The 23,159-nt window shown below is 40.7% G+C and overlaps 2 protein-coding genes across 5 annotated transcripts in view; one reads left to right on the top strand and one right to left on the bottom strand.

Annotated features, from left to right (window-relative positions):
• The first annotated feature begins 174 nt into the window (after positions 1-174).
• usp28 (ubiquitin specific peptidase 28) overlaps positions 175-23,159 on the top strand; it is a 47,088-nt gene continuing 24,103 nt past the window's right edge. For 3 of the 4 annotated variants that reach the window (XM_058086470.1, XM_058086464.1, XM_058086465.1), the window contains exons 1-2: positions 175-319; positions 8,123-8,198. The gene's annotated coding sequence lies outside the window, so the exon portion shown is untranslated. The remainder of the gene's footprint in view (positions 320-8,122; positions 8,199-23,159) is intronic. The other variant, XM_058086467.1, reaches the window with a different exon arrangement.
• Positions 14,015-15,079, bottom strand: LOC131137967 (gap junction alpha-3 protein-like). The gene has a single exon (XM_058086473.1). It carries the CDS (start codon positions 15,077-15,079, stop codon positions 14,015-14,017), a length of 1,065 nt encoding a protein of 354 aa, XP_057942456.1.

The following is a 23,159-nucleotide window of genomic DNA, read 5'->3' as shown; positions in this document are numbered from 1 at the left end:
CTGCACAGCTGTATTTCTTTGGATTTCATGCTACCCGCAAAAACGGTCTGTTTTAATGTATTCCACCCCCCGCCCCCAGACACGCCCACTTTGCTCTGGTTGGTCACACTCCCGAGTGCTTAAAATGACTTCCGGTTTGGACCGCTAGCTGCGAACCTCTACTTTATAGGAGTTGATAAATGGCGATTAATCTTTTTAAAATGTCGGCTTTTAACATACAGCCATACGTATGTGTTGGGTCCCGAATCCTAAACGGAAGTGAGACTGGACAGTCCAAAGTTTCTCAAGAAAAGAGGTTACTTCAAGATGTCTCTCAATGGTAAGTAGCTTTAGCATTTTTGTGTTAGGTGTTTAATGTTAGGTGTTAGTGCTAGGTAACGTCTAATGTGTTTTGCGGGACTTCCAGTGTTTAAAAAAACTTGGGTAAAGCGACTTTAATATAAAGAATGCAAATGAGAACTGCTATCATACAGTGTGTCACATTATTCAGCTACACATAGTTAAATAACTACTACAACTTGGCGTGCATAATGGAAAAATCACATTACAGCTTTGACATTCAACAATTTTGTAACTACAGTCGTCCCTCACCACATTACAGTTCGAATCTAACACGTTTTTTAAAAATGAAATTAATAACTCATACTGATTTGAAATTGAATACCACCTGCTATTGATAAAAGGTGAACCCTCTGAACGTCACTTCCTGTCCGCCTGCCACTCCACTCCCCTGGGGATAACATTTATTGCAACACACACAAGCACTAGTGTTATGTTTACTATGTTTGGTCATTTGAGTGTAAAGATGACTATAGCGGTGGTAGTTCATGTCTACAGAGCTCAATAAAAAATGTTTTAAAATGTTTTTGTTTAAAAAATGTATTTAGAAGAAAGTTTCTATGCTCTAATTACAAAAGTATTCAATTTATAATCCAAATGAATCCTACTTGGTGGAAATTCACCAATGATAGTCGGGTCTGGAACCAACTGTGATAAATTAGGGATTACTGTACTGCGGTACACTAGTGTATGAAATTTAATGAAATTTGCATTTATTATGGTCGTATAAAGAAACAAAGCATCTTCAGCATATATCTAGAAGGACTAGGCTCTGAGTCTTGGCCGCTGTCCAGGAATTAATGGCTGAGCAGTGTGCATCTTCACAGTGCACTGTGTCCGAATCCTGCCTACCAACATGGCAGCCAAGCCCGCCCATGGTGTACCACAGACAGTAGTCAACTAATCAGTGTTTGGTTTAGACCCTGGTTTCCCTTGTAGGTCACCATAATTTATTACTCCAGACAACATAAATGTTGAAAACAAACTCGAGTTTGCCCAGAGGTCGTAAACTCCCCATCACATGTCATCTCTTAATCACAAGCATACTCTCTTACATCAAGAAATACAAATACTTACAGTGTTTGGCCACTGAATGAGAAGACATGGCTGTATTTGCGGGGATGGGGGATTGATCCGGATGTCAATATTATCAATGTGGAAGTACCGTAATTGTGCTGATATCTACTTTTTCATTATTGAAGCGTAGCTACAGTATTTTATTATTTTAGGTGCTGAATGATTGATATTCTCCATCATCGATAGGCTCCACAGTGAGGAAAAGCAGCATAGAAAATGCATGGATGGATGGATGGATGATTGATATTCTGTTTGAGGGCTGAGGACCCCTAAAGTTCAAATCCAAGACTAAGTAGATTTAATTGCCCTTTAACAATTTGATACAGCTTTACAGCTTGAAAAAGCTTCATTTAGGCAAAAAAAAGATGGCCATTTGTGATAGGCTGTATTCAACCATAAAACAGCATGATTTATTAATGAATACATTTTTGAAAAACCATGACCGAGTGAAGCCGCGAACGGCAAAGTGGCGTGTGAAACAAGATATTATCCAATAAGTATCAATAAGTGGAATGGATGCCGGCTGCTGCCGACAGCTTGGGCTTTTAGCTCGGTGGTCACCACTCTCATCTCTCATTTGGTGGACCGAGGTGCAGGGTGCGAACCACTCAGGTTACATAGGTGCCCTGATCTGGATATGAGAGTGATGTTTAGAGGGGTGAGTGTAACAGATGCCAGCAGGTATGGTTGTGCAAGTTAACCTCATTCCATGAGCCTTAAAGTGCTGCGCTGCATGACGAGTTGACAGCTTAGACTTTGGGCTTGTCAGCTATAGGGCTGCTCAACTCTCATCTCATCTGTGGACCCTGGTTTGATCCCTGAGGGTGTGCACACCAAAAAAGGAAAGACATGTGTGTGTTCTTGTCTTACACATGGATTGCGGATGATGGGTTAAATTCCCAAAGAGTGCAGTTTTCATTTAACATTGGAATAATTCCAGGGAAGTTTCCACAATCAAAAACACAAAGCATGCTGGGATACTCACATGCATACCTCCCTAACATGCAGCATTATCAATTTGATCCAGTGACTTCAAATCAAACCAAAGTAAACACAAAGATGAATTGTGGTGAGATGACGTTACATTTCTAGTATTTTTAAGCAGTCTCTTCCATCATCATGTAACTGACTGCAAAAGCCTTGACCTTGACCTAGAAATGACTTTAGGACCCAAGATCTGGTTTCATAAGAGTTCATAGGCGTCTTCACGTTACTCACAAGGCCGGGTTACAGACATTCTGGAGACATGATTGACTATGCTTGACCTGCTTGCTGTATGACTGCAGCAGTAGAGTACAATCGGGATGCTCCGGTCAGGGCTTTATGCTGCCGATTCCGATCATTCATTAGCGAGATCGGCCAATACCGATACCGATCAAGTGGAATAACATTAACGGTGCATTTTTTTATTTATTTGTGATGAGTGGTGTTTTTTTGCCTTTATTTTTATACTATATACAAACCAGAATTTAATTTGATGCAGGTTTTGGAGTAGTATGAAGACATTGGAAATACATACATTGTTTTATAATTTATTATTTAGTTCAAGATAACCAATTAACAGAACAAAATAATAATCTTTATAATCTTTTATAATAAATATCTTTATTAAAGGGGACCTATGATGCTTTTTCCACTTTTCTGACATATACACATATACATATACACATTGTTAAACAATGCCAAAGTTTCAGATAATGAGGTTTGGCATTTGGAAGTCAGCCCTGAGAGAAGTTTGGGATGGCTAAAAACACTCGGTTTCAAAAGGCGTGGTAAAACTGCCCCTTTGTGATGTCACAGAGGGGCGGACTTTCTTATATGGTTCATAGTTAGGAAGCACTTTGGGCGTGGGATTTATCAGTTTTGGCAGGAAGCACAAATGAAAGGAAATACAGCTGGAATAGGTGCAGATTCTGGAAAATCTAAAAAGTTTTCTGTGCAGGTTATTGTGTGTGGCTGCTCTACAGGAGACCACAACGCAATACAAAGGGTGGAAAAATGAGCATAATAGGTCCCCTTTAAATAGAAATCTGTCCTGCTTAAACAGAAATGAACCAACTCCAACTTTCATCACTATTACAACGGTCAATTATTTGTGTTTTATTTATGATTGGCAACATTTAAATTCTTAATGCTATTTTGTGCTAATTTGTCATTATATAAAGGCATAAAGTCTGAACTGAACAGTTGTTATACATTTTCCGCACTATAAGGCACACTTAAAAGCCTTTAATTTTCTCAAAAATCGCTGGCAGCGATAAACCAATCAGAGAATATGACATAATACGAACAGTATGTACGCTTACCGTCTGCCATGCCTCCGGGGCTTCAAAACAATCTTGCGCCCATCTCTCCGCTAATGTGAAAAACCAAGTGAAGCAAATTAATTGAGCTTGCCATCTTTCCAGGAGGATTAACAAAAGAACTACCAACTGCTGGACGTTGGCGTTTAAAGTGACGTTGCAAGCGATGGATGAAAGACGGAGAACACGGTCCAGTTAGTTGGTTAAAGGCTTAAATCATAAAAATACGGCAAGATACTGCAACTATTTCATGTCATCATGAGTGTACTTCTTAATGCATGATCACAGCATGTAGTATACAAACCATGCAACGTTGATTTTGTTTTTCGACTTCATAGTCGAAATAGGTGTATCCCAAAGACAACATTGTAAGCTAGCTGAAATTAACTCATTCTCTGGTCTTGTAATGCACAGAAAAGAGAAAGGAATAGATCTAGTGTTTACCGTATGCAGAGAAAAAGCATCAAGAGGCAACCAATTTTTATTAATTCATTCATTTTCTATGCCGCTTGTCCTCACTATCCCCATGCATCCGGACGCACGGGCCCGGGTGGAGCCGCCGCGGGCGCAGTAGTAGTAGCAAATATTCAAACGAGAGCTTTGAAGGCAGAAGTGGAGAAGGGTTCCATGTGAACAGCAGTTGAACATGGGTCAGTCGGTCCTAAGGGATGGGCGAGCGCCGTTCCGAACGGCGGGGCGATGGCCTACATCGCCCCCGGTCGATCGAAATGAAGTCGGGTTCAGATCCCCGAACCTGGAGTGGCGGAGACGGGCGCCACGAGGCGCCCAGTGCGGTGACGCAAACGATCCTGGAGAAGCCGGCGGGAGCCCCGGGGAGAGTTCTCTTTTCTTGGTGAAGGGCAGGGCGCCCTGAAAAAGCGTTGCGGCTCTCGCTGGCCCTTGAAAATCCGGGGGAGAAGGTGTAAATCTCGCGCCAGGCCGTACCCATATCTGCAGCAGGTCTCCAAGGTGAACAGCCTCTGGCTTGTTAGAACAAGGCGGGTAAGGGAAGTCGGCAAGTCAGATCCGTAAATTCGGGACAAGGATTGGCTCTAAGGGCTGGGTCGGTCAGGTTGGGGTGCGAAGCGGGGCTGGGCGCGTGCCGTGACAGTCCCATATTCCACAAGCATGCATGCTAGGTTAATTGGCGACTCCAAATTGTCCATAGGTATGAATGTGAGTGTGAATGGTTGTTTGTCTATATGTGCCCTGCAACCAGTCCAGGGTGTACCCAGCCCCTCGTCCGAAGTCAACTGAAATAGGCCCCTGTGACCCTGGTGACCCTAGCATAGAAAATAGATGGATGGAAATAAAGTCCCATAATAGACTCCTTTCAGTAGTGTTACAGTGAACAAGGAAGTGCTTATTTTATGCAGTATCCACGTTAGATATTAGAATACGATTATATCTGGTGAGTCAGTTGATTCCAGAGGTATGAAAGAAATGTTGTGTTGCTAATGCAACGTAATATTGAGTGAACGTAATACTGTGCTCCAACCATTGGAAACACTGTGTCCTTATGACTAATTTACAGCATGTTGATTAGGGTGTTCAGCCCTTATATGGTGATTTTTTTTCTTTCGAAATTTGAAGCGGCTAAGTGCTGAATCGGTTCCATTTCGTAAAACCATTAACTGAGCAAAATAACAGCTTTTTTCACACACGCATTCCCGTGCCTCACTATACCCAGGTATGTGATAACAACATTGTACCAGTACCAGGTGCCCACTGAAGGACGAAGTTGCATGCACTGCCAGCCGAGCCCAGTCCAGTTTGCTGCCCCTAGGCGAAAGCTCCTATAGTCCGCTGCCACAGGGGCGAGAGGCCGATGCCTTTATTTTCACATTACACATAGGTAGACACCATTACACGCAGCCAATGCCATTACCATGTGTTGCTATAGTGTGAAGGTGCGTTCACTGTACATGCTGTTAACTCGTAAAGTAACTGTTATGTTTGCGTGTTCTGTTTGTTCTCTGTTCAGTATGCACACTCGGCATACTAAACACGGACCAACAAGGCCAGAATGGTGTCACTACAGACCATTGGATCGGTTCACAAAGGATTTTTTGGTACGGGACCGTAGGCGTAGAGGTTTTGGAGGCGCATACTCATCGTCGTCGTGATCGTCTTCAGATGAAGTGGCTTGAGATTGCTCACACTCAACCGCTGATTTGGCCAAAAGTCTGTCGATTTCACTCTTCGACTTCCAGCGACGCCTCTCGAGGTCCTTTTGTTTCTTGTCTTTTGCCTTGATTCTCGCCTCGTACTTCTTATCAGATCCACCTAGGAACATCACCCGGGCACCGCGTTGATCCCTCAGGAAGTCCCTGTCTTCTTGAATTTCAATGTGGGAAATCACGTTCCCTTTGGCGATGTCGAAAAGACCTAGACAATACTTATTGTACTCTGCTTCTTTCTTTTCCTGTGCTTCCCCTCCCCTGTCGTGGTTTTTCATCACTTTCCGGTATTTCTCGTATTCCACCTTCAACTTTTGAACGGCGTTACGTTTTTCTGCAGTAGTAATGGAGGATTGGTTCCACAAACGGATGACCTCCTCAATGACCAGCGCTGATGCTGAACTCAGATCCTGTTTCTCATTCTTGAGGAAGAAGAAAAGTCGCAGGAGGACCTCCTTGACTGTCGGGAGCTGTTTTAACGAGGACAAACTCTCTTTCCGAGCATTTCCTAGAAGCACAACGTCTCTCTTGGATCGTGTGCTAGCCATCTGGAAAGAAAGAGAACGGGTAAAGCATTACAGTAAGAGTAACTTCTCCCAAGCAACAATACACGCTAGGCTGATGTGGTGAGGCACGGGATAGGGATGTCGTGGGAGAAATTGCAAACTGCGGTGCAATACTCACAGGTAGTAGAGCTGAATCAAAACTCAGCACAGCGAATATCACAAACTTTTATTTTTCTGAACACCCTAATGTTGATGTTATGGTAAAGTGGGAATTACGTCCCAAAGTATGTGTTACCAATTATGGGGAAATTTGTTGGCTCTGGCCAGCATATAGAGGAAGTATGGCAGTAAGAGAGGTTGCAAGAGTATCATGTATACTCCCAAGTGCTTGCCGCTCGCTCTTGAAAATTTTCATACATTTCACTAACTGGTGACGGATGTGTGTCTCTCAAGGTACCACTTCAGGGACTGGAACAGAGTCCTATACAGTGAAACATACCAAAGCTTTGTGCACATGATGTAAACAAAGCCTAAATTCCCCAAACGGTTAAACGGTAGTGCAACGGTTGTTATGAACTCACTTTATCAAGTCTGGTCTGTGCGCGTTCACATAAACGTGGGCGTTTGATATCATGTTATTCTACTCCCGGCTGACACAAGAGGATCAGATAATTATTATGGATCCTTATGAGGTGTTCAAAAAGATTATCACTGCCAAAAACACCACTGTTTTTGCTAGTAGAGTGAGGGAGGCAGAAAATGTCAAGCGTGTAAATGTGTAATTTAACACTGATTATTATACTATACCCTTAGTGTTTTCATTTCTGAAAGCTCAATATTGTGCATTTATATATCAATAAAGGGAAATTCATTTTTAAGGTAATTTTGCCCATCATTCACAATGCTTATTTGAAACATGAAAATACATTTCTTTATATTATATTCTCTATATTGCATTATAATGCGTGAAAACAAGTTAATATGAGCTCGCCAAAAATGCACATCATTGGGACGTAGTTAGTTCGATCAACAACAGCAGCATAGATATGGCGGACACTTACGATGTCCGCTCTCCTCGGGATGGCTGTGTCTTCCTGCACAAGGCGTGTCTTCCAGTCCTCAGGTAAAAAATGCTATCAGCATTTGAGCAAATGAGCATCTTGTTGAGTCTTTGTAGCGAAACTGAGAGCAAGGTATCCATTCTTCCATCTGTGAATGACGCTGAGATGAGCGGTTAGCGAGACGTCTAGTCACTCCACCAGATAGTACAGTTTTTCATTGTAGCTTGGTTAATATACAAGTCAGTTATGTAAATAATAGATCACTGTTTTTTGGTGGGGTTTTTTGTGAGGGCTTTAGTGTCAAAATAGGTATTTCCCATGAACTCTATTGTTAGCTAGCGCTTATTAACTAGTCCTATAGAGCAGCTCCACTCTATAACCAGCACATAAAGCTTTCTAGATCTTGCAGAATCTGCACCTATTCCAGCTGTTTTTCTTTAGATTTTGTGCTTCCCACTGTCTGTTTTAATTTATTCCACCCATGGCCCACCTCCAAGCACACCCACTCCGCTGTGGTCACACTCCCAAGTGCTTAGGAGGACTTCCGGTGTTGTGCCGCTAGCTGCGTATCCAACTTTATAGGAGTTGATAATAAAAGGCAATTTATCTTTTTGAAATGTCCACTTTTAACATACAGCCATATGTGTTGGATACAGAACCCGATTTGGAAGTAGAGACCTGACAGGCGGAAGTTTCTCAAGATAAGAGGTTACTTCAAGACATCTCTCAATGGTAAGTAGCATTTTAGCGTTCTTCTGACTTTTCCACACGACCAAGTAATGTTGGAAAGGCGTAGGGCTTCAGCAAGTTTGTCGGCTAGTCCAGCTGCATAGTGACCCATGTTCACAAAGAGTCCAGTGTGAAATGCCGTTGACAGATTAAGATATTTTTCCTTTGCTGGTAGGGAATCAGGAACCCCAACCACTTGTGCCTGATGTTTTTCTTGTTAGGAATTGGAAACAAATGTTGCTTTCCATTACAACCAAAGACACAATTCGTAAACACAGAAGCAGAGCTTGCGTAAGGGCGGGGGCAGGAGAGCTTGGGGATGTGCAGAGCGTGTATCTGGCCTACAGCGCACGTCCATATAAGGAAGCCCGCCCATGTGTGACATCACAAACCTCCAGTTTTACAACGCCCCCTGAAACCGAGCTTTTTGAACCACCCCAAGCTTCTTTCAGGGCTCACTTCCAAATTCACAAACCTCATTAACTGAATCTTTGGCATCATTTAACACGAGAATACAACATTCTAACTACATTTATAGGTCAGAAAAGTGGAAAAGTCTGTATCCGTGTCTGTTCACCTGTCTAATTATTGTATTTTTGGGAGCCAAAAAACCTGTCCCTCTAAAACAGGGGTCTCAAACACGCGGCCCACGGGCCAAAGGTGGCCCGCAGGACACGAGTTTGAGGCCCCCGCCCTGATATGAAAGTTTAATGTTAGTGCGGCCGGCGCAAGTTTGATATGGATGCTGTATGGTATCATGTACCCAGAAAAAATTATTACGTTTGATTAATGTTCATGTTAAAGGTTAAATAACTGTTAATAGTTATCCTCCCTATCCGTGTGGAAGTGGTAAGTTTTTGGCTATTTAAGTTTAAAGGAAATAACTTGAAGGCTACCGTTTAGGTCGCTAGCTCTCTAGTTTGCGAGTTAGCATGTGTCTCAAGACCCTGCAGTTGCGCAATATGTTGTAAATAAAAAGAGTATAAATGTGACTATAGTCGTGTTTTGTCATGTTTACAGGGCTCTAATAATGCTTTGTTAATTTTAATCTGGAAAAAATTATTTGTCTACCCACCAACTATATGTGGTTTCTTAGGTTTTTATTATTTGCCGCTGTATTATTATTACTATATTTATTTATTACTTATTGATTGATTTTCTTTATTCTTGATTTGTTTATTTATTTTTCATCTTATTTTGTGCAGAAAAATAAAAATTAAGATTTTTGAGAACAGTGGAATGTTTTATCAGAGCTTTTCTTGTAGAAAATCGAAAGCAAAGTTTATTCATTTTTCTGTTTTTAATAAATGCTTTTTTGGTTGTTTTTTTTTGGAAAACCTGATGCGGCCCAGTCTCGCCCAGACCCTAGCTCCAGTGGCCCCCAAGTAAATTGAGTTTGAGACCCGTGCTCTAAAAAGAGCTGGAATTTATATCACAACTGCTTTGGTATCCACAAACACAGCTGTGCCACCCTTGTGACATTATTATTTCATTCCAGAGAGTTTAAAGTTATTTTTGCACAAACTTATCAAAGAGATCTTATTGTAGGCATCATCGAATTAGTGTTTTTGGATAGGGATGGAATTTTTGCTATTACAATTAGCCTGAAAAGCTCATAAAACACGCTGTATTTGCTATCAAAGGTTTCAGCCGAGGGAAACTTTTTCTTTTTGAGTATCTATGTGTACAAACACTTAAATAGCAATAAAAAAATTTCCTCGATTATTACTTGTTTGTAAACCTGATGGTGTGCTATTATCCGTTACTTTTGACGGTCACGTACTTCTTCAGACATCTGACCTGAAGCCACGTAGCCTCTACACCTGCACACTTAAACAAACATAAACCTTATTATATTAATTAACTTCAAATATTGAAGATAATTCAATGGTTCATTCATTTTATAGTAATTCCGAGTGAAAAATGTGTATTTTTCATGGTGACATTAGGATAAAGTTTGACATGAGCACTGATAAACAGAGAAGTTATCATCCTACATATCTTTTATTCCACTATGATGTTGTCATCCTTCCATTTCAATCCATTCCATTTGAATGGACTTAAATTGAGCTTTTTTGTCCACTCAGGATGGCTATGGTTTAAGTCTGCATATTCATTTCTTAGCAAATAGAAGGGGAACGCTGACCGATCATGATAAAGCTATATCTGTCCAAAGGTTTGTTTAACATGAATGCCTTTTATAATAAGTAGAACATTTTGTAACATTGTCTTATTGTCATATGAGCAACAACAGCGGTTTCATAAATATAACCTACCTAGGATGTGTTGTGATAGGGGCCGTGCGGGGATTAGTTGGAATGCCAATATAAATGAAGTCTTCAAATGCACAAAGCAATCATTCAGACTTATTTGTTGATATGATGCACACAGGGCAAGGAGACAATTTGCCGCTCTGTCTCTTTCCTACTGCGCCCTCGTTGCACTTTGAGGCGTTCAGACGCACTCGTAATTTTGAGTGTTAGGGGCTAATTGTTTTTACATTTTACATTATCCACGTACCCCCTTTGGCAATTGACATACCTCTGGGGGAATGCTCATAAATGTGTCCCTCGTCCTCCTCGTAAGGACACTTCCTCATTGTCATCAGATGATTGCGATGTGCATTCAGGAACACTCGGAAAATCACAACTATATTGTTATTATTTGTGTATGTGACAAAGAATAACAATAAGTTTTATTAGTGCTATCAATTTTAGTTAACGGAAGTTACCATTAAAGGCAACAAATGTGTGCCCTCCTGTTTGACCCTCGGCTCACGCCGTAGTTTAATTAAAGCACGAAAACTCTGTATCCACAAGTTGGAACAAATATTGAGCAGCAATGGAGAAAGAAAATATTTTGATTGGTAAAGTTGGCTTCAAAGCCCTAGCAGATGGCTCTTTTAACAAGATTTTAACAAGTTATTTGTGTCTACTGTCGCTGTGTTTGACTTATCACGGATAACATCACCTGCCGGAGACTGGAGCAGTGAAGGTATTGCTTTTATTGCCGTATACAGTGGTACAGTGTCACAATTAACGAATGTCGTTTATATATCCTCTGATTTTTGCATTGAACTGCGAGCTAAAATTGGACTTAGCGATGCTATTTCAGGGCCGTGGCTGAAGTCAAGGCTGTGCTAGCATTAGCGATTTAGCATGGAACTAGCTAGGGAAAGATTTTCAACACCTCAGTAAAACATTATTATACATTATAGTGATCTGATTGATAGTATTTATGTACTGTGTAAAACTATGGCAGGAACAACATCAAATTAAAGGCACTAAATGAATACATAGTAGCTTAGTGGGCTCTGTTTTTCAGAGAGGTTGTGTACCACAAATATGCACAATAAACTAATCAATTAATCAACTTTATGCATTCCCACATAGTATCAGCATTTGGGAGCAAATGAAAGGTGAAAGGAAAAGGGGGAAAATACATTTATACATCCTTCTGTATATGGGACAATAGATTTCAAGGATAGTCAAAGATAGACAAAGTAATTAACAGTACAGTTAACAGTTCTAATTAACAGTTACAGTATTGTAATCAAATTATGTTTACTGTAATATAATTATTAATGTCTACATATTTTAATGTTTTTTTAAGAGAAATAAAATGACTTTGAGTTTGCAATTTTTACTTGATTGATATCATGACTGTTCCAAGAGGAAATGCGTTTTACATATTTTCAATTGTACATTTTCAAATATTTCATAATAATCCTTTCTGAATGTTGACAAATAGGCTTTTCTACTCCCAAAAATACTCACAATTTAAAACCAGTATCATCAATAAACCAATCTTATTTTGAGCTGGCACTTTAATGAAAAGAACAGTGTGAGAAGTCTCACTCGCTCACATTTTGTATTTGCTGAACCATTGTGGGCGAATATAAGAGCTAATATGATATTAATAAAGAAAAATTGTAAAACAAACATATGCCTTCTGACTGTGTATAATTATTTTTTTAAATAATGGCCCATATTTCCCAAATATATTGTAGTTATTGTTGTAGTTGCACATTGAATTGTTTACCACAGATATTTCCCCCACATATTATAGATAAAAACATATTTCTATCTGTGATTCATTCATTTTCTACCGCTTTTTCCTCACAAGGGTCCATTTAATTTTGATAAATTCTGAGATAACTGTGTGTTTCAAATGTGATTAATCATGACTAAATATTGTAATCGATTGACAGCCTTAATTCCTATAACTCACTAACATAACTCTTACTGCAAATGTATTTACACTAAAAAAAATGTGAATTCAACTTGAAGTACATGGTGTCTTTAAACTGTTCATGGCTGGAATTGTTTTCAAACGTGTGGTATCTTTTAGCTTGATGTAAACCTTGGAGCTGTTAATACATTATATACACTAATTGTGTCCTGTTTGTTCATTTATCTTATTGTTCATGAAATACAGCAAAAATGGGCATGTTGTAAACATTGTTGCAAATGGTGATCAATTGTGATAATTAATTTAATTACATGTTTTAATCATTTGACAGCACTACTAGGAATATGAAGAAAAAAACCACAACCGCTCTATAGTTGGTAAACACAGTGATGAAAGGAGAACGGAGGGTAAAGGACAGAAGAGTCACATTTTAGTTTGTTACAAACTTAACTTTAAAGAGTGGATAGTCAGAGCTGTACACTATACTTTATTGTAAACTTCAGCAGCAGGTACAATCATCACGACACACACTGGCCCGACTCACTTTCTGTTATGTGTCTCCCTTAAACCAATCCCCACACAACCTTCACATTACAAACTTATTGTAACGCCATCTATTTTGCTACGAGTGCTTTCTGGAATTCAATTGTTTATTGCCTTCTTTATCAAAATTCTACCCCTTGCAACTTTTTTTGGCGTCATGGTGAGTTCTTTTGCAGCCATATTCGATTTAAGACTGACACTCAGAAATACACAGTGTGCTTCAATGCCTCACAGAAGGCCCATAGTGCTTAATACTAGAAGAACAGAAGGAGACATATACAGAGCTTTGTTCAATGTCCTGTGTGCATTCTTTGGACAAGTAAACCACATACACGCACATGATAAGGATAATTCAAGGATTCCCCAGCCAGAATCTGTCAATAGTGTCCCAACTCTAAAAGAACCACTATCCATACCTAGTCACCAATGCGTGAATGCTTTGTTTGGGCACTCACAGCAAGTGACCCTCATTTCATTTTCTTTTTTTTTTTTTTGTTGTTGTTCAAATTGTTCAACTGGAGCCATTTTTTTAGAAAAGAAGCATTTATCAGGGTCGACAAAAATACAGTATTAATGGTGATAGCTATTTTAATATTTTTAACCAGGGATGGTTAAAAATGTTTCTGAAGATGGGCTTTTGTAAACTGATTAATCTTTTTTTTTTAATTTGGTGTGTTGCATTAATTACAAAAAATGTTAATAGGAAAATATGTGTTTTTTTGTATTAAAACCATGTATTCTTTTCATTTATTGTCATGGTAACACATTATTTACTTGAAGAAATTAGCGGTAAAACCTTGAAACGATGCCATGTCAATTAGAATTAGTGTTGTTCTTTGTGGATGAAGTACAGTCTCATTGTTTGTTCCTGTATTAGTTGTTCGTCGTACTGTCTTTGAGAAAAGTAAATAAGACTTTAAATAAGATTTAAATACTATTTGACTTTGTCAATCATATTTCTAGCTCACAGTAAAATAACAATTTGATGGACTTGTTTAAGTGGGGCTGTTTTTTTGCTGTCTATCCTGTCCACAATGAGCGACTTGTCTGTTGTGTTTGAGGTTGGCTGTTATCCAGAAAAGTCTCTATATTTTGAGATCATCCATCCTGCTCTTATTGTTGCTATGCTTGCTGGACTGGCTGTTTCTACGCAAGCTTTCCACAGGCATGTCTGAAACCGAGGCAGATGTTTTCTTGTCCTTTAAGTCTTCTCCATCTGTTTTTCCTTTCTTCTCCACGGCCATGTTGTCTCTGTTCTGCTTGTATACGGCCTTGCTGTTGTAGGGGCTGTACGCGGGGTTGGCCTCGGTCATGCTGTACTTTGCTTCCACGGGGAATGCTTCAGGCACTGTGGGGCGACCGGAGAAGTAGTTGTAGCTTGGGACAAATGGCATGACGGGCTCCCCCAGGGATTTGGAGGTCTCGCTCGCAGCCTGCGACCTCCTGTAGCGGAGACCCTGGTGGCATTTGGTGAAGCCGAGATGGTACATCTCCACCAGATTGAGCAGCAGAGAGATGGCGGCCACGGCCAGCATGAAGAGGATGAAGACTGTCTTCTCGGTGGGTCTGGAGATGTAGCAGTTGACCACGTTGGGGCACGGCCAGCGGTCACATGTGTACATTGGCTTGAGCTCAAAACCATACAGGAAGTACTGAGCTATGATGAAGGCCACTTCAAATAGGGTCTTGAAAATAATGTTCAAAACATAGGTTCGAAGCAGTGCACCGTGCAGCCGCACATGACCTTGGTTGTCCTTAATGGGTGCCTTCTTGGCTTTTGTAGTAAGTAGCTGCTTTTCATTCTGGAGGGCCTGTTCCTTTTCCTTTTCTTTCACTTTCTCCTCCATGCGCACCAGATGGAGGATGTGGCCCAGGTAAATGAGTGTGGGTGTGGACACAAAGATGATCTGCATCACCCAGAAGCGGATGTGGGAAATGGGGAAGGTCTTGTCATAGCAGACGTTCTGACAACCGGGCTGCTTGGTGTCACAAGTGAAGCCGGACTGCTCGTCTCCCCACACTTTCTCAGCGGCGGCCCCCAGCACCAGGATGCGGAAGATGAACAGCACCGTCAGCCACACTTTGCCCACCACAGTGGAGTGCTCCTGGGCGCTCTCTAGCAGCTTCCCCAAAAGGTTCCAGTCCCCCATGATAGCTCCAATTTATTGACAATACAGGACTGACACCTGGGTGGAGACAATCATTTCATTAATTCCACCTGAAGATAAGCTACCTTGTATGTTACAGCCATTTTGCTAGCCTAATTATTAGAAAACCCCATCAGCATGTTGTAGTTCCACACTGCACACCACATCAATACACACTTATTGTTTTAGTATCATACATTAGGGGTGTCACAAGATCTCACAAGATTGAAACACATTTCAATATTAGTCAATGACACAAAATGCAATTTTTAAACTTTTTATTGGCTCCACAGTGGAGGAGTGGTTAGCACGCCAGCCACACAGCTAGGAGACTTGGGTTCGATTCCCCCCTTGGGCATCTCTGTATGGAGTTTGCACGTTATCATGCATGGGTTTTTTCCGGGTACTCCGGTTTCCTCCCACATTCCAAAAACATGCTAGGTTAATTGGATGGCTGAGTGGTTGTTTGTCTATATGTGCCCTGTGATTGGTTGGCGACCAGTCCAGGGTGTACCCCACCTCTCGCCTGGAGAAAGCTGGGATAGGTTCCAGCACGCCTGCAACCCTCATTAGGACAAGCAGTAAAAAATGCTAATACCTGGTTGGGCCACCCTTAGCAGTAACAACTGCAATCAAGCGTTTCTGCTAACTTGCAATGAGTCTCCGACAGCACTGTGGAGGAATTTTGGCCCACTCATCTTTGCAGAATTGTTGTCATTCAGCCACATTGGCCTATTCCTATTATGAAGCCTATTCCAGCATGAAGCACCTTTTAAGGTCATGCCACAGCATCTCAAAAGGATTCAGGCCACTCCAAAGTCTTCTTTTTGTTTTTCTTCAGCCATTCAGGGGTGGACTTGCTGGTGTGTTTTGGATCATTGTCCTGCTGCAGAACTCAAGTTTGTTTTTGCTTGAGGTCACCAACAGATGGCTGGACATTCTTCTTCAGATTTTTTGGTAGACAGCAGAATTCATGGTTCCATTTATCAAAGCAAGTCATCCAGGTCCTGAAGCAGCAAAACTGCCCCAGACCATCACACTACCACCACCATATTGTACTGTTGGTATGAGATTCGTTTTCTGAAATGCGGTATTACTTTTACACCAGATGTAACACACGCAACTTCCAAAAACTTCAACTTTCGTCTCACAGAGTTTTCGTCTCACAGTCTTGGGGGTCATCAAGATGTTTTCTGGCAAAAAGACAAGCCTTAATGTTCTTCTTAATGTGCTATGCGGGCTGTTTTTGCTCAGTGTCTTTCTTAGGGTGGAGTCATGAACACTGACCTTAATGGAGGCAACTGAGTCCTGCAGTTCTTGGATGTTGGGGTCTTTTTTGACCTCTTGGGTCATTTGGGTTGGCCGGCCACTCCTGGGAAGGTTTGTCACTGTTCCTTGTTTTCACCATTTGTGGATAACGACTCTCACTGTGGTTAACTGGAGTCCCAAAGCTTTATAACCTTTTCCAGTCTGATAGATGTCATTTATTTTCTTTTGTCATTGGTTCCTTCATTTACTTAGCTCTTGATGTGCATGATGTGTAGCTTTTGAGGATCGTCTGGTCTACTTCACTTTGTCAGGCAGGTCCTATTTAAGTGATTTATTGATTGAGAAGAGGTGTGGCAGTGATCAAGCAGTGTGTGGCTAAAGAAATGAAACTCAAACCACAGTTATGTTATGTTTTAACGCGGGAGCAGTCACTTTTTCACACATGGCCATGTAAGTTTGTCCCTTTTAATAATAAAAAGTTTCATGTAAAAAATGGATTTTGTGTTGCCATTGACTAATATTTAAATTTGGTTGATGATCTGAAACATTGTGTGACAATCATGCAAAACAGTAAAAAATCAGGAAGGATTATGAGAATAAAAATAATACATAATACACTTTATTTATAGAACACTTCTATTTATAGAACACAGGACAAAAGCAAGGTGAAAAACAACAAGAACATTGAATGGACAAAAATATGATGTGAAACAGTGTTGATAAATACGTACATATTATAAAAGGGGAATTGAATCCAGTCTGGTTAAAACATCTGTAAAAATGAGTTTTTAATGGCGATTTAAAGGTGATCCTGGAGATGACTAGATTATTTATCTTTAAAAGAGGACACAGGGGCTGCTTGTCTGACCTACAGCGGTTGAATGTTCTAAAGATCAGAGCTCTAATACAGAAAAGCCCAACCACCTTTGGTCCTTGGCTTGGACTGGGGGACAACCAGCGAGGCTGGTTGCTGGCTGATTCTATCATTTGCAGGGATGCTAAAATGTGGTGATATGCTCTCTCTTACGAGGTCTGGTGAGGGCGAGTCTTGCTGCTGCATTTTGGACCAGCTGGAGTTTGTTTTTGTTACACTGACAAAGGCAGGTATACAGAGAATAACCATATTCAAGTCTGGAGAGAATGAACAAATGAAAGCAACTGTGACAATCTTTAAATCCCTTCAAGACAACATGGTTGTCTGAGATGACACGAGGAACGAATGACACTGTTATCATGCAAATCAAGATTAATATTGTTATCAGAAATGACTTCAAGATTTTTGCACTTGTGCGAAATATTGCGGGTCAGCACGGCCAGGACCAGTACTTAAGTTTATAAAATGTAGATGATCAAATGTAATTAAGTGGGTAGGAGTAGGATTAAATACAATATGTGTGCAAAGCCTGAAATGAATAAACCTTACCATGCCTTGGCGACACCAATCATTTTTTTAGTTGTACTATAATTAATCATTAAAATCATAGTAATACATGCATACACGGGGACTACAGTAAACTGAAGGCAAACATATACGGGAAATAAAGGTTTCATATACAGTATTTATACTCATAGACCTCCCAGAAGTTACAAAATATTTGATAAGTCTTTTTAAATATATAAAAGTGATATATAAAAGTTATAGAATCAAAGATTACTTACTTGTTTGCTCGTGTGCGATGCCACAGACAGAGAAGGCGTCTGTGCTTGCAGGCATCAATAGTAACTGATTGATCATGAATCCACCACGTGTCCTCCTGAAGGCTGTGTCTTCTTCACTGGTGGCTGATAAAAAAAAAATGGGGTAAGAGTGTATGAGAGAGAGAAGTGGAGCTGTCTGGCGGAGCACAACTTTTGCTTGAGGATAGATCTTGTGACACAAGACCCAGATTTAGGTTTCAAGTTTGTATTTCAGGGGCTGTTAGTGGTGACACTGCAGCAAACTTCCACAACACTTGCGCCTGTCCTTTGGGCCGCACACAGTGCAAGTCAACAGAGCACCTGTTATATCAGTAACCAACAGAACCAAAGAGCCCTATTAACATAGCTTTAATTGACGTGCATGATGGAGGATGGATTTTTTTTTAAGTACAGCTATTAATTTGTTCCAAAAGGTTTTCTAAATCCCTTCCAGACACCCACAAATATTCATGAAAAGAAATCTCATAGAGAATAATTATCGTTTTACTTGCAGAAAAAAAAGGGAAGTAATTATCAGTGTGGAATGAATGCAACTTATTGTTGGTTGGTGTCTTTTTCATAGTGCCGCCACCTTTCTTTGGCCTCTTTTATTTTGTCCACCATCCTATTCAGCAGTAATACCCAATAAAAATGTGTTCTTTGTTCGGAACAATACAGCACAAGGCAAATGGACTACTTTGTTATGTGCAATATTGTGAGAAAATTGAAACTGTGCAAAAACCAAGGCATCATTTTAACAGAAAAACTGGTGTACAAAAATTGAAATCGAGGTTGGGTGCTTGAGACTTACCGGATTTCAAGAGTTTCTTTGTTTCTTTATCAGATTACCAGGAATTAAAGCTTCCATCGGTGCTAAGTATTAAGTGACCTGATCTTACTCCCTACTCGAGACATTTCTTGAAACTTTCATCCCTATATTAAATGTTCTTCTCAACTCTTCTGAAAAAAACACATACCTGATAAGGATCATCACAGGGAGGCCATGTTCCCCCAAGCCTCTGATGCACCAAGATGTCCAATTGTTTTTTTTTCTATTTTATCTCCTGCCTGCAGGCCTCCAGTCTGGCTTGTTTTAATACAGACCATTCAACAAGACACTACAAATAAGCTTGTGTGCCTCACGTGAAGACACACGGCCGAAGATCCTTGAGAGGTGTTTCTGTTCAGACGAATGGCAGCTGAAGGCTCCTATGGGGATGCGGGTGGAGTCCAGCACGTCTGCGGGCTCTAAATATAAACGTGGGCAAGGGTGGGGCTTTGTTCTCACCCGTGTGGCACCGATCTGGGATTTGGGGTGAGGTGACCCTTGACTGTGTGGAGAAGCATCAGAAAAGGCTCGTGGGTCACAGACGAACTTTATAACACCCCAGTAAATGAAAAAAATCAGTCAGTGACACCATCTTCACACGGTTCAGCTTTTATTATTTGCATAAGCTAAATATACTTTGTGACTAATTACTGTTTGCAGACTTAAACCATTACTGCTTCCCCATTATACACTACTATTAGTTACACATTATGCTGTGGTTGAACATATAACCCTAAGTGGAAATGTGTATAGGGTGTTTACAATAGGCATAACTTGCAGGGGAGTTCGGACAATTCCAAGAAAATACAAAAAATACAGATGTGGCGACAACAGCTGCCCAGGGGGGTCCAATTTGATTTTTTTTTAATGGGGCCCAGAATTCCGGGAACAATCATTTCAATTCTTATTTGCATTCATCTCATGTGTATACTACATGATAGATACAGTAGATAGCACTTGAATCATTCGTCAATGGGAAAAGCCAAGTAAGCTTTTGTAGCTGTGTAAGAAAAAAACAGACAGAAATGTAATATTCTATTTTGCTGGAAATTCCATCATGACAATCACGTTCGTCGAATACTTTAAATGGAGATACATTTTACTCGCACATTTACGGTAAGTATTTTCAGAAAAAAAGTCAGAATCAAGTCCTCCTGCAAAAACCTCATAGAATGAACATTAAATATACAAACTGCATTGTACTTATGAATAAAACACACAAAAAAATAAGAACTCCCACAAGGAATCCACACACACACAGGTCAGCATTAAATGCCATTGTTAATGTAACTATGGAATGTAGCACACAAACTAATCTCCCCATTAAAAGTAATAGCCAGTAATGGATGTCTTTGCTGCCAATACTCTTGGGGTGTCTGTGACCTGTATAGCTGCTGTGTGTTGATGTATTCCATAAAAAGTGTCACTGCACGTCCAGCTGTCGGCGGGGTCAACCATTGTCACCCACACACTGACCCCCCCCCACATAGGGGAGGCTATTGATAACCCAAAACTCTGCACTCTGGCCTTCAGGAGAACTCAATCAGCCTGAAATGTAAACTCACATGTGCTGTCCCAGCACAAGTTCCAGTCTAAAGATGTCAACTGGAGTGCAAACTCCGAGAATAAATGTATTTATTCTGCACTGTACTGACAAGATTTACTGGTTTACTGTTAAATGTCATTCATTTACAATCCAAAGATTTATTGGTGTTTTCACGGCCATCCATATGAATGAGGCACTGTATTATAGAGAAGCCCTGTGCATCCGCAATTCAGCATTTGTGATCCATGAGAGAGCAGGACGGTTTGGAGAGGGAGGAGCATACAGCATACAGAAATCTGTTCCTAATTTTGTGACGAGTTGATAATGGTAATGGCTAGTAAAAGCTGTCAGTATGATGCTGTACAGTTGTTCTTCATTGCAAACTACAACTACCATGATGAACAAATTGTTAGATGACTACTTCACAGATCTCCTGCACTGGAAGTGCTTGCTAACATATCAACATATGCAGTATATGATGTATTGCCCTTTTATATGTATAATCCATGCAAGTGTAAATCAATATTGGCAGTAGGTCGATGACAGTTTACACTGGATGTCTTTCCGAGTATGAGTTGATGTTGGCGCCGAGCCCACATAGTTGAGTCTCCAGCATTGTCTAGGTGCTTGCTGCAGGCCTTTCCTACCAGGAAGACGACTTCTGTGAAGTTGAGCTGGATGCAAATGCCCGACACAGCCAGCATAAACACATTTAAACATAAACGACTGTTTTCTCAGTAGGCCTGCACACAAAGCAGTCCACTGTGTCGGGTATTCCCAGTGCTTTAACAGTTGTCCACCAGTCCACTGAATGACACCACATCACACTAGGCATCGAGCTAAAAGCTGTCAGCTCGTCATCCAGCGCTGTGGGAGGTTTAGGTAGACCAGGTGTGGGACATCTGGGACATGTCGGGCCTTTGTATGCATACCTCCAGGGGTGCACCAAATGTAATGGGCGTAGTATGTGAATAAAAAGGAAAAAACATTAGTGCCTAACACTCACAATTTCAAGATAAGATAAGATATGCCTTTATTCGTCCCTCAGTGGGGAAATTTGCATTGCACAGCAGCAAGAGTACAGAATCAGTTAAGCAGTACAAAATACACAATATAGAAAAATAAACAATATAAACAACCCAAGTATTAACAAAATCAACAGTTTTTCCCAGAGTTATATACAATACAGTATGTAGATAATATGAAACAAGATGAGCTATATGACCAGTCTATACACTGAGATCTTGCTAGTGAGTTAATATGAGGCATTATGGAAATACTTCACATAGAACTTCAAGTGCTCCTGAACACCTGATGCAAGAACGAAGCAGACAGGAGAGAGTATGAAGTTGGTAATTGCTCTGTGTGCATCATACGTATGAACAAATAAGTAAGTTTGGTTCATATTTGTGTTTCATTCCCCGAACAGTGAAAAAGTGAAAACTGTTGTGTATTGTTAGCTAGCTCATATTAACGGGGAAAGAAATATGTGTTCATGTTTCACATAAGGTTTGCAAATGATGAGCAAAGTTGTCCTCGTCATAAGTGGACAAAAAAGTGAAGCTCAAATTCAACCCATTCAAACGGAAGGATGCCAACATCAGACTGGAATAAGATAGGTAGGATGATTACTTGTCTTACTATCAGTGATCATGTCAAACTTAATCTAAATGTGACCATGCAAAATACACATTTGTGACACGGAATTACTTTAAAATAAGTTAACCAATTAATTACCTTTAGTATTTCAAGTTAATTCAAATTAAAAGTGTGCAGGAGTAGGGGGTACATGGCTTCAGATAAAATGTCTGAAGGGGTACGCCAATGTAAAAAGTTTGGGAACCATTGATGTTGGGGACCACCAGAGGGCACTGCTGCGGGATGTGAAAGACAAACTGCTGTAGTGCATTGGTTGCCAAACTTTTTACAATGGCGTACCCCTTCAGCTATTTGACCTGAAGCCATGCACCCCCTACTCCTACTACTTCCAAAACAAAAGAGGTAGATGAGGAGCAGTCTTATTTTTCTTACGGCTTTTCCCTTCAGGGGTCGCCACAGCAAATCAATCTCCTCCATTCAACCCTGTCTTCTGCAGCTGTCTCTCTCACACCAACTACCCTCATGTCCTCCTTCACTACATCCATAAACCTCTTCTTTGGTCTTTCACGCCTCCTACCTGGCAGCTCTAAACGCAGCATCCTTCTACTAATATATGTATATACTATCTCACCATCTCAGTCTGGCCTCTCCGACTTTATCGCCAAGGCCTCTAACATGTAATGTCCCTCTGATGTATTCCTTCCTGATCTTATCCATCCTGGTCACTCCCAATGAGAACCTCAGCATCCCCCTCTCTGCTACCTCCAGTTTTGCTTCGTGTCTTTTCCTCAGTGGCACTGAGTGGCACTCTAGACCAAACAACATGGCTGGTATCGCCACAGTTTTGTATACATTTCCTTCATTTTAACTGAAACTCTTCTAATTAGGAATTTACGTAACAGCTTGGGAGTAATTGTGATGGTTTACTGACTTGCAACGACAAAAAAAAGAGGCCCTCTGCCTCAGATTGGCCTACTGTCTCCAAGTCACAGACACAAAGGGGCAGTGAGCGGTTATTCAGAGACCACAAGCACGCAGACAGTGGTCGTGATGAGCAAGTTCATTTGGTTTTTATGTACGCAAATATTGGTATTGTATTGACACCACAAATTACGTATTACCAAGTGCCGAGGGCAAGTCAGCGAGGGCGACCGCTATTGGAA

The sequence above is a fragment of the Doryrhamphus excisus genome, chromosome 11 (assembly GCF_030265055.1).
Source record: "Doryrhamphus excisus isolate RoL2022-K1 chromosome 11, RoL_Dexc_1.0, whole genome shotgun sequence".
Classification (NCBI taxonomy): Eukaryota; Metazoa; Chordata; class Actinopteri; order Syngnathiformes; family Syngnathidae; genus Doryrhamphus; species Doryrhamphus excisus.
This window is presented reverse-complemented; position numbering and strand designations above follow the sequence as displayed.